The 13,696-nt window shown below is 43.1% G+C and overlaps 1 protein-coding gene across 5 annotated transcripts in view; it reads left to right on the top strand.

The window, feature by feature from the left end:
- MYO16 (myosin XVI) overlaps positions 1 to 13,696 on the top strand; it is a 546,696-nt gene that overhangs the window by 502,722 nt on the left and 30,278 nt on the right. For all 5 annotated transcript variants that reach the window (XM_082435257.1, XM_082435255.1, XM_082435256.1 and 2 more), the window contains one exon: positions 9,116 to 9,274. In XM_082435257.1, coding sequence (XP_082291383.1) covers positions 9,116 to 9,274 — 159 coding nt within the window. The remainder of the gene's footprint in view (positions 1 to 9,115; positions 9,275 to 13,696) is intronic.

The following is a 13,696-nucleotide window of genomic DNA, read 5'->3' as shown; positions in this document are numbered from 1 at the left end:
CCCTGCTGACATCTATCTCCTTACACAGCGCCACACGTGAAATCTCTCTTCGTGTTTGAGTTTAGGGCCAGCCACTGTGTCTACCTGAATCCCTACCCTTGACATTTGTCTTTCTCTTGAGGCGATCTGCCAAACGTCTGGGTTATACTCTCACGGATAAGAAAAAAGTCTTATTCATGTCCTAGAAGCCTGTTCGAGTGCAGGGGGCATGGGGAGTGATCTCTAGACCCTTATTTTTGTGTGTGTGTGTTTTTTCCTCATGTGCAATAATGGAAGATTTCAGAGAAATAGGAGATTTAAAAGGCATTGTTCCTTGGAACTCAAAGTAGATTTGGTTTAACACAAGCTGGATGCCGATTTCGGGTCTGAGCGGTCCTACCCACGTGTAGTGACACACCATCTATGTGTGTCTGTCAGCAGAGTCGAGCTGCGACTTCTCAATTTTAGAAACGAGAGGCTGAGAAGCAGCAGGACCATGCCAGGCTCCTGTCCCAGACTTTGTGCTTTTCCTTAATGCCAAATAGGAAAAAACAAGCACATTCCTCCCTGCAGTAGCCTTTCTGAAGAGGAATTTTCCTATAGAGTTGCGGAATGAATGATAGCCAGCATGAGTAATGAGTTTAAAATGTATTTTCACATTTTTTATGCCTTGCATAGCACTCTCAACCTTAAATCAGTCAAACAGCTATAGTTTGTTTTTCTCTTGCCTTCCAGAAACCTGGATCTCAATCTCATCCGTTTCCAAAATACACCCTAAAGCTATCTCAAATCCAGGTAACCAAGAGAGAAGTGATGTTTTTAAGCATTCTTCTTAAAGAAACACTCCATCGCTCAGTCCTTCCTCATTCTCCTTGACCTTTCTGTGGCATTTGGTACTGTCAGCCCCGCCCCTGCTTCAAGAAGCCTTTCCCCTCTGCCAACCACCCACCCTCCCATCCCATGTGCTCCCCCCTCCATGCTTACACCTGACCGGTCGCGTCCACTATCATGGACGGTGTGCTCTGCCGTCTGCCTCTTTACTTGTAGGAATGTCACTTTTCCTGGAAGAGATCCTCCCTCCCGAGAGATTTTTCAGTCTCCCCTAGACATTATCTTTTCAGTCCTAACAAATGCTCTTGTTCAAATCATCGCCACTCGGTTTAACCCTTGGGTAGGCGGCTGTCACTTCAGAATCCATGTTCGCAGCCCTACCCGCACCCTCATCGCTGGTCCTGGCTTACTCCCAGTGCCTGGGCTCCCAGGGGTCTGTAACTCAGTGAAACCCCACTTGCACTCCTCCTGCAGCTGCCCGAGTCTAAATTCTCACTGCCTTTCCATTTCCAGTCTCTCTTCGAAGCTGGTCAGCTGCACACGTTTGTTGCTGGATGAATAACACTTTACAGATACAGCCTCCTTCCGGGCACACCCTCACTCGGATACCTGCTGGACCTCCCTGGGTGAGGCCCCGGAAGGGCCAGGCTCCTCCCACACCCCAGGGCAGCGCTGGGGCAGAGCCCACGAGGCGCTCACGCTGCTGCTCTACATTGTGGCTTCCTTTTCCCTCCTCCTCGCCACATTCTGTCCCTGCTTGCAAATCCAGTGTTTTCTCCCCATGCCCGCCCTGCGGGGCTCACTTGGCCACTGAAGCCCCCGCCCCTCCTGTGGATCCCTGGGCATTTGCACGGCTTTCCTTCCTGCCCCTGGTCTGCTGCTGAAGGTGCTCTGGGGACGATCACCTTCGAGTTGATCACCTTTTGTGTCGAGTCACCATCCAGAAGCCTGAGAAGAGGCACCTGTTAGGATGCACCCTGGATCTCCTGTACATGTTGGCATTTTAAGTGTCAAAGTCTTTAACGCAAACACACACGAAACCCAGCCAACATTAACTCAGCTGAGTAGAATGAGTATCCCACAGTGACTATTACAGATTATTCATCCCTGAATCCCCCGAGATAGCTGGACAGTCATCTGTGCTTTTTCTTCTTGCACTTTGTCAATTGTTTCCATACATTCCTGTCATTTATTGTGTCTTATCACCCCTCTAGAATGGGAGAATTTAGGAATCATTTCTTTTAGGTATATATTTCTAAAAGCTCCTGGCTAATTCTTCGCATACCATTTGAACTGTGTAGGACTTCGGAATTACATGTTCCATCCCAGGAGAAGCCTCCTGGTGTAGAGGAGGAACGTGGTTGGCCCACAGCTCATCACTCTGCATTCAGCTCACACAAAGCCCCCAGAGTGGCCGCCAACCCAAGGGCATCTCACTGTTTCCCAGGGATGGCCCAGCCCCTGTGCCTTTTGCCGCTTTCCTCTGCCTGTAGATTTGGAGGCAGTTCTCTGAGTCGCTCACTGCCCGCACGTGTTTCTCAAGCGCCCCAAACTTATTCAAGGAGTCACCTTCCTCCCTAGTAAGAAGCCTCTCTCCTCCCCTGAAAATCTTGGCATCCCTTTCCTGAGAGAAGTTCCTCTGCTTAGCCTCTGTCTCCCAGCAAAACCCTGCTTCCTCTCCTCTTCCAGGCATGTCCCCTTCCGTGAACTTACACCTCTGACACCCAGGTAAACTTGCACTCCAGTCCTGTGACCAGGGAAGAGTTAGGCTTTTTCTGCTCGGACATTGCCCTGAGGATCGTGTAAAACAGCAGCAAGCTTTCACGGAGTATCAGTGAGAGCCAGACGTCATGCGCCCTTGTCACCTTATTCAGTGACATCTCCCAGCGAGAGTCGAGTCCTAGGAGGCAGGACTGGATCAGATGCATTGCGGCCAGGACCCTCTATGTTTGGGACAGGTTCTGGGTTTTTTTGTTTTCAAGAAATTGAAACTTATGCAATTGGGGGAAGGAGAAACTTCTTTAAGAAAAAGAAAAAAAATGACCAAAATTTAGGGAGCAAAGTGGACGTTTATTTAAAATGAGAAGATAAAATACTCATTGTTCTGTGCTTAGAACAGTGCCTGCGCACACTAGATGCTCAATAAAGATCTGTTGAAAGAAAAAGAAAGAAGAAGTAACAAAAAAATCACTACAACAACACTGCTGTAGAAATTTTGTCAGAAAAAGCTGTCAGGCACACAGATGTTAACTGTGGGTGCTTTGCTTGACTCCCACGGGCCTCAGCAGTGGTCTTTGAAAGTGGCGTGCGGTGTGGAGCCTCCCCTGTAGACTTGGGGTCAACCGGCTTCCACCCGTTTCCAGCCTCCAAGATTCCAGGAGTCAACACTGACCAAATCGATTATAATTTCCCGACATTCGACATTGTAAAACCATGTAAAGTAAGACTTTTTAAAAAAGCAACTATGCATGAACCTTGTGTATTTGTAGGACAATAATGACATAATTATCAGTGGTAATTAGTGGGAAAATAGTGAAAACATGAAATCTCCTACCGTCGGTCAGGAATAGATTTCCAATATTCACAAGTGTTTTCTTCTCCAAGTTAACGCTCTTAGGTAGAAATCAAACAGCTCTGGCCCTTTGATTTTGTTTGTTGTTTAAAAGCTATGACATTATTATTAACTCTATTCCCCACCCTGTACATTTCATACCCGTGACTCATTTATCCTGTAACTGGAAGCTGCGTTCCTCTCAATCTCCCTCACCTATTTCTCTAATCCCCTGCCACCCTTCCCTCTGGCAACTACCTGTTTGCTCTCTGTATCTATGACTCTGTGTCTGTTTTGTTATGTTTGTTCATTTGTTTTGTTTTTTAAATTCCACATAAAAGTGAAATCATACAGTAATTTGTCTTTGTCTGTCTGACTTATTTCACTTAACATGATACCTTCAAGGTCTATCCATGTAGTCACGAATGGCAAGATTTCATTCTTTTTATGGCTGAGTAGTATTCCATTGCATATATGTACCACATCTTCTTTATCCATCCATCCATCAGCGAGTTGCTTCTGTATCTTGGCTATTGTGTCTTGTCTAGTTTAACACTCTTAGGTAGAAAGCAAACAGCTCTGGCCCTTTGAATGAGTAAAACATGTTTACCACACACACTGAAATTTCCTTACCTAAAAATGTTAAATCAGTGGAGATTAGAACTCAAGGCATATCATTAACAGTGGAAATCCTTCTATATGTTTCCAGTAATCTCATGTGAATGGGGAGAAATGATTACTGTGATGTATGATTTCTCTGTAACAATTCACATGAATTCTTCAGTTAGTAAACTTGTCAACTATTTCGCAGTTACACAGAGTGTGGTTTCTTTAAGAAAGTGGATTTTTTATAGCAATGTTGTTGTATTCATTCATTTATTATTCATTCTTTTTTCTCTTTCTTTCAACAAATACTTATTGAGCACCTACTATGTGCAGGCACCCTTGGAGGCACCAAGATTGCATTTAAGCTCATGGTGTCGATTTTCTGGAAGGTGGAGACAGAAAACAAACAAACGCTTGAAGCGTAACATGTCATGTGGTGAGAAGGACCGTGTAGAAAGCTAAAGCAAGTTGTGAGGACAGAAATTGACCTGGGGAAGGGAGAGGGGTGCTGTTTTCCAGAAGGTGGTTGGGAAGGCCTCTCTGCTCAGGATAGTTTGCGTGGAGCCCTGAACAAAGCACAGAGCCCCCGGGCTCACTCCGGGAGAGTGAGAGGATGGGTGGAGGGATGCAGAGAAGCTGGTGGGGCTGGGGAGGGGTGTGGTAGATGGGCAGCTGGAAATGAGGTCCAAGGCGAGCAGGGAGCAGGGTCCGGGAGGGTCTCTCAGCCTCAGGAAGCCTTTGGATCATGACCTGAGCAAAATAAGAAACCAGTAGAGAGATGTGAGTGGGAAATGGCATGAACTGACTTAGCTTTTTCTTTTAAATTAAAAAAAAATTGTTTTTCTTTTGGCTATGGCACGTGACATGTGGGATCTCAGTTCCCCGACCAGGGATCGAACCAGCGCCCCCTGCAGTGGAAGCGTGGAGTCTTAACCACTGGACCGCCAGGGAAATCCCATGACTTAGCTTTTAAATCAGGATTTGTCAACCTCGGGCCTACTGACATCCCAGGCCAGATGTCTTGTCCCCCAGTCTTCATCCTGGAGGCCTGTCCTGTACGTTGTAGGAGGTTTTGCAGTATCCCTTACCTCTACCCACTAGATGCCAGTAGCACCCACCTCCCCGCTGTGACAACCAAAAATGTCTCCAGACAGTGTCAAATGTCCCCTGGAGAGGTCGGGGTTGGGGGGGGGCAGGCGTGGGGTGCAGTATCATCTCCTATTGAAAACCACAGTTTTCAAAACATCACACCCACCCAGCCTGATACTCTGGTTATATAAAAGCTAGCACTGGACTACGGAATTGTTTGTGCATTCATATTTCGAGATTTGGTAGAATTGTCTCGTTCGATTAATGCTCAACTTGAATGTGCCTTCATTGCATACTTGTGTTCAATCATCATATCTTAATGTAAAGACCGAGACCGTATCTTTGAGTCACATCCCCCGATGTGATTCATCTTTCCTGTACCTGTGAGAACAGCACCAGGAAGTCGGGGGCGGTCACAGAGAAACCCTGTTCACAGGCTACAAGAGAATTCCACAGGAATTCGAATTAGCTGATGTTACGATGCGCCCATCAGAAGGCTGCCCCTGAACTACACAGGCCACTGATTTCACAAGATGCAGAGATACAAAAAGACTCAGACACACCCTTAAATCTCTATGTGGAATTTTCCAGCCTTCACTTCCCTACTTGTTTGCTTAGATTCATTGAGAATCTCAAATATTTTCTTTTGATGTGACTTTTCTTCACCCTCAAAACCCTGATGACCACGGCTTGGAGGCATGAACAAACTTGATGACTGTATTTGCTCTGTATTGTTTTTTTAATTTTCCACAAAATGTGTGTCCTGTACCTGCACTTTTATAACCAAGCCTTCTTCAGACTTCATGCCAGGGTCCTCTTGATGGGATGCCGTTGCAATTCCTTCGGTGTTTAAATAATGGGTGTACTTTTGACGAGGAATGTTGCGACCATTCTTGCATGAAACTGACAACTTTACAGCAAAATCAAATTTTTGAGAGTCAAAACCTCATTGGGGTTGAATCGAGAAATGAACAAGTTGGGGGACAGACTCTCGTGCACGGATTCAACGTGGAGTCAGGGCGTTTATGAGAAGAGACTGACACAGAATGTAGTAACCAAGAATCCCTTGGTTAATATTCATGAATAAGCATAACCCCAAAGTGGCGATGTTGATATTGATGTCGCAACTCTATTTCGGTGGCTAGAGGACAGTTTTTCAAGCTGGGGTTCCCAGTTCATTACCACTGAGGCACGGCTGATAAAGGCACAGAAAAGAAGCTGCTTTATTCTTTACATCAGCGAAGGAAATAAGGAAGAAAGCCTTTACGGAAGGGGCCGAGCCAAAGAATGAGTGTGGGTGGACGGCAGAGCCCTGCACGCCTCGATCGAAACCCAGCGGCGACACCGGCTCACTGGGAAATGTTTGAGGGTAGATTCACCTCCCCAGGCCCCAGTGACCTCATCTCAAAAACAGGCGAGGGGGCTTCCCTGGTGGTGCAGTGGTTGAGAATCTGCCTGCCAATGCAGGGGACACGGGTTCGAGCCCTGGTCTGGGAGGATCCCACATGCCGCGGAGCGACTAGGCCCGTGAGCCACAACTGCTGAGCCTGCGCGTCTGGAGCCTGTGCTCCGCAACAAGAGAGGCCGCGATAGTGAGAGGCCCGCGCACCGCGATGAAAAGTGGACCCCGCTCGCCGCAACTAGAGAAAGCCCTCGCACAGAAACGAAGACCCAACACAGCCAAAAATAAATAAATTAATTAATTAATTAAAAAAAAAAAAAAAAAAAAAAAACAGGCGAGGGAGTGACAGCTCTTCAGAATTGTTAGGAAAATGAGGACTAAGTCAAGTCCCACCTCTAGCAGGGGATTGGCGCATAATAAACATGCAGGAGATGGTAATTACCATAAGAACAGTGTGAATAATTGTCATCAGGTTGACCACTTATTCTTCCGTCTTAAGAAGGACTCGCTCCCTTATTCCAATCCAGAGCCATCCTTGGGATAGGCAGACATGCGCTCTTACGATAAAAACATAGAGAAAATTTTAGTAGATAACGTAAGGGTCACAGCTTAAGTTTTGCGACACGTTTTAAAACATTTCTTGGCCACAAGTGAACCTGCTGATTGGAAATATGAAAATATTTTTTTTAACTTTAATAGCAAAAATGGAGGGTGCGACTATAATTTACATATAGCAGTTGTTTATGAGATAGAAATCCATTCTGGGGGAAGCTAGCATCACATATTCGTACCAGGACTTCACACAGTGTCTCAGAGGACGGGGTCCTGTACCGCCAGACCTAAGAGGACATCCCTGTTACCTAGGTGCTATGCCCTGCTTCACACTCCGAGCCTAAACAAGACCCCCTGGAGAAGGTTCCCTGACCCGCTGCCACCCAACTGGGAGCCCACCAACTTCCTTCATCTGCTTGCTTGTTCCTTTGCTTGTTTGTTGTCAATCACGGTCCTGCGGGCGACACTCCAAGCTACCTGTCTACCCATTACTGGACCTCCAGCTAGTGGAGAGAGTCTGGCCAGAGTAAGCATTCAATAAACAACTGAATTAAAGAGTGAAAAAAAAAAAAAAGCTTAAAGAGAAATAAAAGCAGGTGAATGTCTGTGTCTTGAGACAGCTTTAAAACCAAACCTGTTTTACTAATTTTCAGAAGATTATTTTTAAAAAGGCAAAATAGAGTTGACCAAGTTGAATAGATACTCTTTCAGTTCCAGCCTGTTCAATAATCTCTGGCTGTCAAAAGCTAAGATGGTGACGATCACCCGACCTCGCCTTGGCTGCTATTCCCACCTTGGCCTGGCCAAAGCCTTTTCACTTGTTTTTTAAATGCAAGGAGTCTGGAGCTACTCCCTGGGTCGTGGAAATAGAAACTCTTCCACCTGGTTGTCAAAGCCCTGCTCATTTTGCCCTCATTCTATCTGTCCAGCTCTTCCTTCTCTAAGCCTTGGAACGGCCTCCTGTCTGGGCACACCAGACCTGCTCACTTGTAAAGGAGCGGCCACTGCCCTGCACAGAAGATGCTCTGAGCAAGATTCCTGATGGTGGGGAGGGAAGAGGGCTGAGCGGGGAGAGGGCATCCCAGGCATAGGGAATGCATATCCCAAGCACCAAAACGTGTCAGTGTGAGCATCTGGGTAAATGCTGAGGGCCTGAGTGCTATTTGAGTGCAGGTCTCAAGGGCAAGGGGAGACAGCATCCAGGAGGGAGAGCTAGGATCCTGTCAAGCCCAGCCTTGGAGATGAGCTCTGGGGGGCTGGCCCCCTGCTTCCTTCTGCCATCACGGTGGGTAAACTGTTCCTCCATCTGTAAAATATAATAAAGCATATTATGTTTATTATCCTTTTTGAATAATGTGTTGGCCTAAGACTTCAGAACAGTCTGACTAAGAGATACCCAGAATCTACTGTACACCCACAGACAAGGGGCAGAAGCAACATGGCAAATCCCTAATGTTGAACAGAAATTCCCCGGAGGGTTGGAGCGCGCCTTTCGGCTCTTCAGCCTAATTTGGACAGTGGCTTCTGTGTTCTTCACCTCAGAGAACTCAATACAGCACATGCATTAAACATTTAGGTAATTTTTACTGTATAGAATGTGGAAGTAGGGTTTTGAAGTTTAGTATTCCTAAGTGGATAATAAACTTTGTAACAATAGCGAAAATATATTTGTTACATTTTTTCAAAGCTATAAGGTTGCCTCAACTAGACTTAATTTAAAAACTCAGAAAACTTCTGAAACATGAATATATTGCCATGCTTCTTTTAGGAAATAACCTTCTCAAGATAGGCAGTTCTGTAATGACAAGTAATTAGACATATGACGTCAAAAATTCTGTATAGAATTTCATAATAATGTTTGAAAATAGCAAGTTATGAAATTCATTATTGCCACTGAATGCATCCCATTATGTTTAACAGTGTTATGTCAAATTTGGTGAATATTTTGTAGGCTATACGTTTGATTAAGGGTGATTATTAATTTACTGTTTCAAACATAATTAATGTTTGTTTTCGTAAGTTTTATTATTTCCTTCCACTATTTGATTCAACTTGCTCAGTACACATTATCAGAAAAGAAGAATTTTTTTTACAATTTGTTTCAGGTTTTGAAACTAACATGAACCTTACTAGCCGAGATGATCTTGGTACATCAGAAATTGCATCAGAGACCCAAGATAGAAATGCAAATAACCATGGGATTCAATTATCTAATTCACTCTCCAGCGCGATCACTGCTGAAAATGGAAATTCCGTCTCAAACGGTAAGCACTTCTTTACACCCAGAAGTAAATAGATATACGTTCTAAGTTGTATCAACTTTCTAGGGAGAATGGAATTAAAACAAAAATGAAGTAGGCTTAAAAACTGGAAAAGGGTATAAAGTTTGAAATATCACTCTAGGGTGTGTTGTCAACTTATTATTTTCAAGTTAAAGAATTCAAATTGCATTCGGTATTAGTTGACTTTTCAGGGATTTTTATGGAGTATTTGGTCTGTGGAAACCAGTATAAAATGAGACATACTGAGCGGAAGGAGGCAGAAAAATACTCTAACAGTATTTTTAATGAAAAATGTATCTTTTTCATTTCTTTTAAAAATTTATTTATTTTTTATTTTTAAAAAATTTTTTATTGCAATACAGTTGATTTATAATGTTGGTTAGTTTCAGGTGTACAGCAAAGTGATTCAGATATATATATATGTGTGTGTATATGTGTATGTATATATATATGTGTGTGTGTGTGTTCTTTTCCCTTATAGATTATTACAAGCAATTGAGTATAGTTTCCCGTGCTATACAATAGGTCCCTGTTGGTTATCTATTTTATATATAGCAGTGTGTATATTTTAATCCCAAACTCCTAATTTATCCTTCCCCCTTCCCCTTTTTCTTTTCATACCTCAAAAGTGTGAAGGAAAATACTACTGAAGGAATGGTAAACACCACACTGGCTTTAGGTGTTCGATGTGAGTGTATCAGTGAAGGTATCCTATAGAAATTGGCTTGACTGTGTGTATCCAAAGCCTGTCTAATAGTGACTTAAACAAATAGCTTATTCCTCCCACACTAGAAGAAACTCAGGGCTTCTAGTATTGTCTGAAGGGAAAATTCAGACCAATCTTTTCTTGAAGAGACTGAGGAGGTGGGCATGGGATGCAATGAAGGCCAAGCAAAGAGGCCTATATTCTAGGCTTTTCTCTGAAGGACATTGGGGGCGTTCACTGAGTCCACAGGAGGTAGCTGAGAAGCTTGGCTGTGCCTTTTAGGATTGTGGGGACAGGCTGAGTCCAGCACCTGCCAAGGCCCTGGGGTGAAGCCTTGAAGGGTCCATCCTGAGAGTCAGAAGGAAAACCAGGAACCCCAGCTCAGCTATGAATCTTCTCAATCCCTGGGGCAGGACTGAGGTCCTCCAGGATTGACAGGGCCCACAGGTACCTGGGAGAAAAAAAGTATAATCTATCCCAAAGGACAATTACAGTATTCTAGACTTCAGAATGTTCTTACAAACCATTTTTCAAATACAAAGTTCAACACATAATCAAAAAGGACCAGGCACATGAGGACACAAAAGTAGATGAAAATTACAAGCAGAAATAGCAATCCATTGCAGTGTATTATCCATGGGGGCTCAAAAGATTGGAATTCAAAACCATATACTTTAAAATAAGTATGTTTACTAGGCCTAAGGAGATAAAAGAATGGGAATCTCAGCAGAAATCAGAAGCCATGAAAACGTGTCAAATGGAAATTCTGAAACTGAAAAATGCAGTCATAAAATTAAGTACAATAGAGGATGAGGTTAAAGTTAATTAGACACAGCCATTAAAAAAAATCCTAGGGAAGTGGAAGATAAATCAGAAAATATCAAGAATGAAACACAAAGAAGCAGAAGAGAAGAGTGGAAATTCCAGAAAATGATTTAGAACCTATATTCCAGTAAAATAGTTTAGAGACCTGAAGGATATGCTGAGAAGGGTTTTTGGAATTCTGGGGAAAGGAGAGAGAGTCTGTGGGCAAGAGAAAAGATCTGGTGAGAAATGGGAGAGAATTCTCCAACACTGATGAAAGCACTAAGAAACAGGTTTAAGTTGGCAATTTCTTATAAACATACACTTTCCATATGACCCAGCAGCCCCCATCCTGGGTGTTTACTGAAGAGAAATGAAAACAGCATCCATATAAACACCTGTATGCAAATGTGTATCCTACCTTTATTCATAATCACCTAAAACTGGAAATAAATGAATTGTCCTTCAGTTGGTGACTGGACTGTATTCGTTATTAATTGCTGTGTAAAAATTACCCTCCAGAACTTACAGGCTGTTGTTTTGTAGTTTCTGTGGGTCAGGAATCTGGGTGTGGCTGAGCTGAGTGCCTTTGGTTCAGGGTCCCTCGCGAGGAAGCCATCAGCTATCCGTCAAAACTGTAGTCATCTTGAGGCTGGTTGGAAAGATGGTCTGATCTCAACGTCACTCACAGGAGCATCTCCACAAGGGAGGCCTCACAACAGGGCGGCTGGCTTCCCCCAGAGCAAGCTGTCCATGGGAAAGCGAGGAAGACCACCCAGGATGGAAGCCACGCCCACTGCACGGCTGCTCTTGGAGGGGACAGCCAGCACTCCGGCCACATCCGGCTTGTTGGATTCAGGCCATATGTCCAGTCGAATCGTGGGAAGGGGTTACATGAGGTGTGAGTGCCTCCAGGTGGGCCCGTCAGGAGCATTTCACAGGCTGACCAGTGCATGGATCAACTCTGCAATAAAAAAGGATGAACCATTATTACACACGACAAAATGGATGCAACACAAATGCATTGCACTGAGTGAAAAAAGAATCAAAAGACTCTAAGTATGATTGCATTTATATGACATTTGGGAAAAGGCAAACTACAGGGACAGGAAGAGATGAGTGGTTACCAGAGGCTGGGTGCAGTGGCCGGGGCTGGGCTGTGTAACAAAATGTCACAGGCCGGGTAGCCTGTAAAGAGCAGTGACGTGTTGGCCACAGTTCTGGAGGCTGGAGTCCAAGGTCAGCGTGCCGGCACCGATGACAGCCCTCTTGCAGGTTGCAGATTGCCAGCTTCCTGCTTGCCCTCACGTGGTGGAAGGAAGGAGCTAGCTCTCTGGGTTTCCTGTTATAAGGGCACTAATCCCATTCATGGAGGCTCCACCCACATGACCTAATCACCTCCCAAGGGCTCCACCTCCTAACACCACCACACTGGGGAGTAGGGCTTCAACATATGAGTTTTAGGGGGACACAAACATTCAGACCACAGCAGACCACAGAGGGGCATGTGGTGGTTGACAAACAGGAATGAGTGTGTTCCTATAAATTTATAGGCAAGTACATAGAATAAAGGTGAATCTTTCTTTCTGTAAACGTCACTTTTGTTTAAAAAAAAAAGCCTGAGTAGGATAAATGCAAAGAAAAATACTCCTGGGCATATCATAGTGAGACACTGGTAACCAAGCATGAATCTTAAAAGCAGCCAGAGGTTAAAAAGGAAAAAAAAGACAAATTACCTTTAAAGAAGCAGTGGAAGTCCAAAGACAATGAAGTAACATGTTTAACATGCTCAAATAAACTAACTGCCTATCTAGAATTTTACAAACAGTAAAATACTTCTGTAAGAATGAAGGGGAGTTAAGGATATCTTATAAAAACAAAACAAAACAAAAACTGAAAGAATTAAACATGGGCAGACCCAGAATGCTCAGGTAAAAGAAGGAAAGATGAACAATAAAAAACTAAGTAAAGTTAGGAGGGGGTAAAAATAATATTTAGTATTATACACCAATAAATCACATTAACAGGTTATAATTTCAAAGGTAACCACTGAAAGAACAGTAGAGAGGTGTATAATTTCCAAACTAATAGAGTAAAATAGAATAATAAAAAGTCAATCAACCTAAAAGATAGCAAAAAGGGTAAAATAGGAATATCTGCAAGGTACGACAAATAGAAAAGTCTCAGATGGTAGACAAAAAAGCATACATGAAAATAATTAAACTCAATTGAATTCCATTAAACTTTAAAAGACTCTTATTTAGTGTAAGTTCACGTTAAAAATCAATTAATACAATATTTTAAAGCTTAAAGTTTCTGAAAACATGTAATACATGAGGATGCTGAAAATTTAAATGTGAAGGGATAGAAAAGGAAAAGATATAGCATGCACATATTAAAAACAACAACAGTTCTGTTTGGAAGTTAAAAATTACATTGCTGAGTAATCAATAGATTCAAGAAAGATAAGAACCTAAGTTACTGAAATATAAAATAAGCAACAAAGTCAATGTTAATTCTTTGAAAAAAAATCTTTGAAGCATTAATAAAATTGAGAATTCTCTTTCAAGGGTGGTAGAGAAATAAAGTGTACACAAATAGCCAATTCTGGGATGAAAAAGGGGACCCACCACAGATCTTCCAGAAATTTAAAAAAATGATAATGATTATATTATAAACAGCTTTATGCCAAAGTAAATTTGTGAATTTAGATGAATACTTTTCTCAAAAAATTACAACTAACCCAAAATAGAGAAAAGAAATAGGAGAGCTAAATAGTAATGTAAATGTTAAATTATTGAGTTTGTAAATGAATACTTTCCTACAAGGAAAACTCTAGGCCCAAATGATATTTCTGGTAAGGTCTCTCAAAATTCTAAGGATGAAATAGTTCC

This window comes from Balaenoptera physalus (genome assembly GCF_965194825.1).
Source record: "Balaenoptera physalus genome assembly, chromosome: 18".
In the NCBI taxonomy this organism is placed as follows: domain Eukaryota; kingdom Metazoa; phylum Chordata; class Mammalia; order Artiodactyla; family Balaenopteridae; genus Balaenoptera; species Balaenoptera physalus.
The sequence above is the reverse complement of the archived record's forward strand: the minus strand, read 5'-3'. Positions and strand labels throughout refer to the sequence as shown.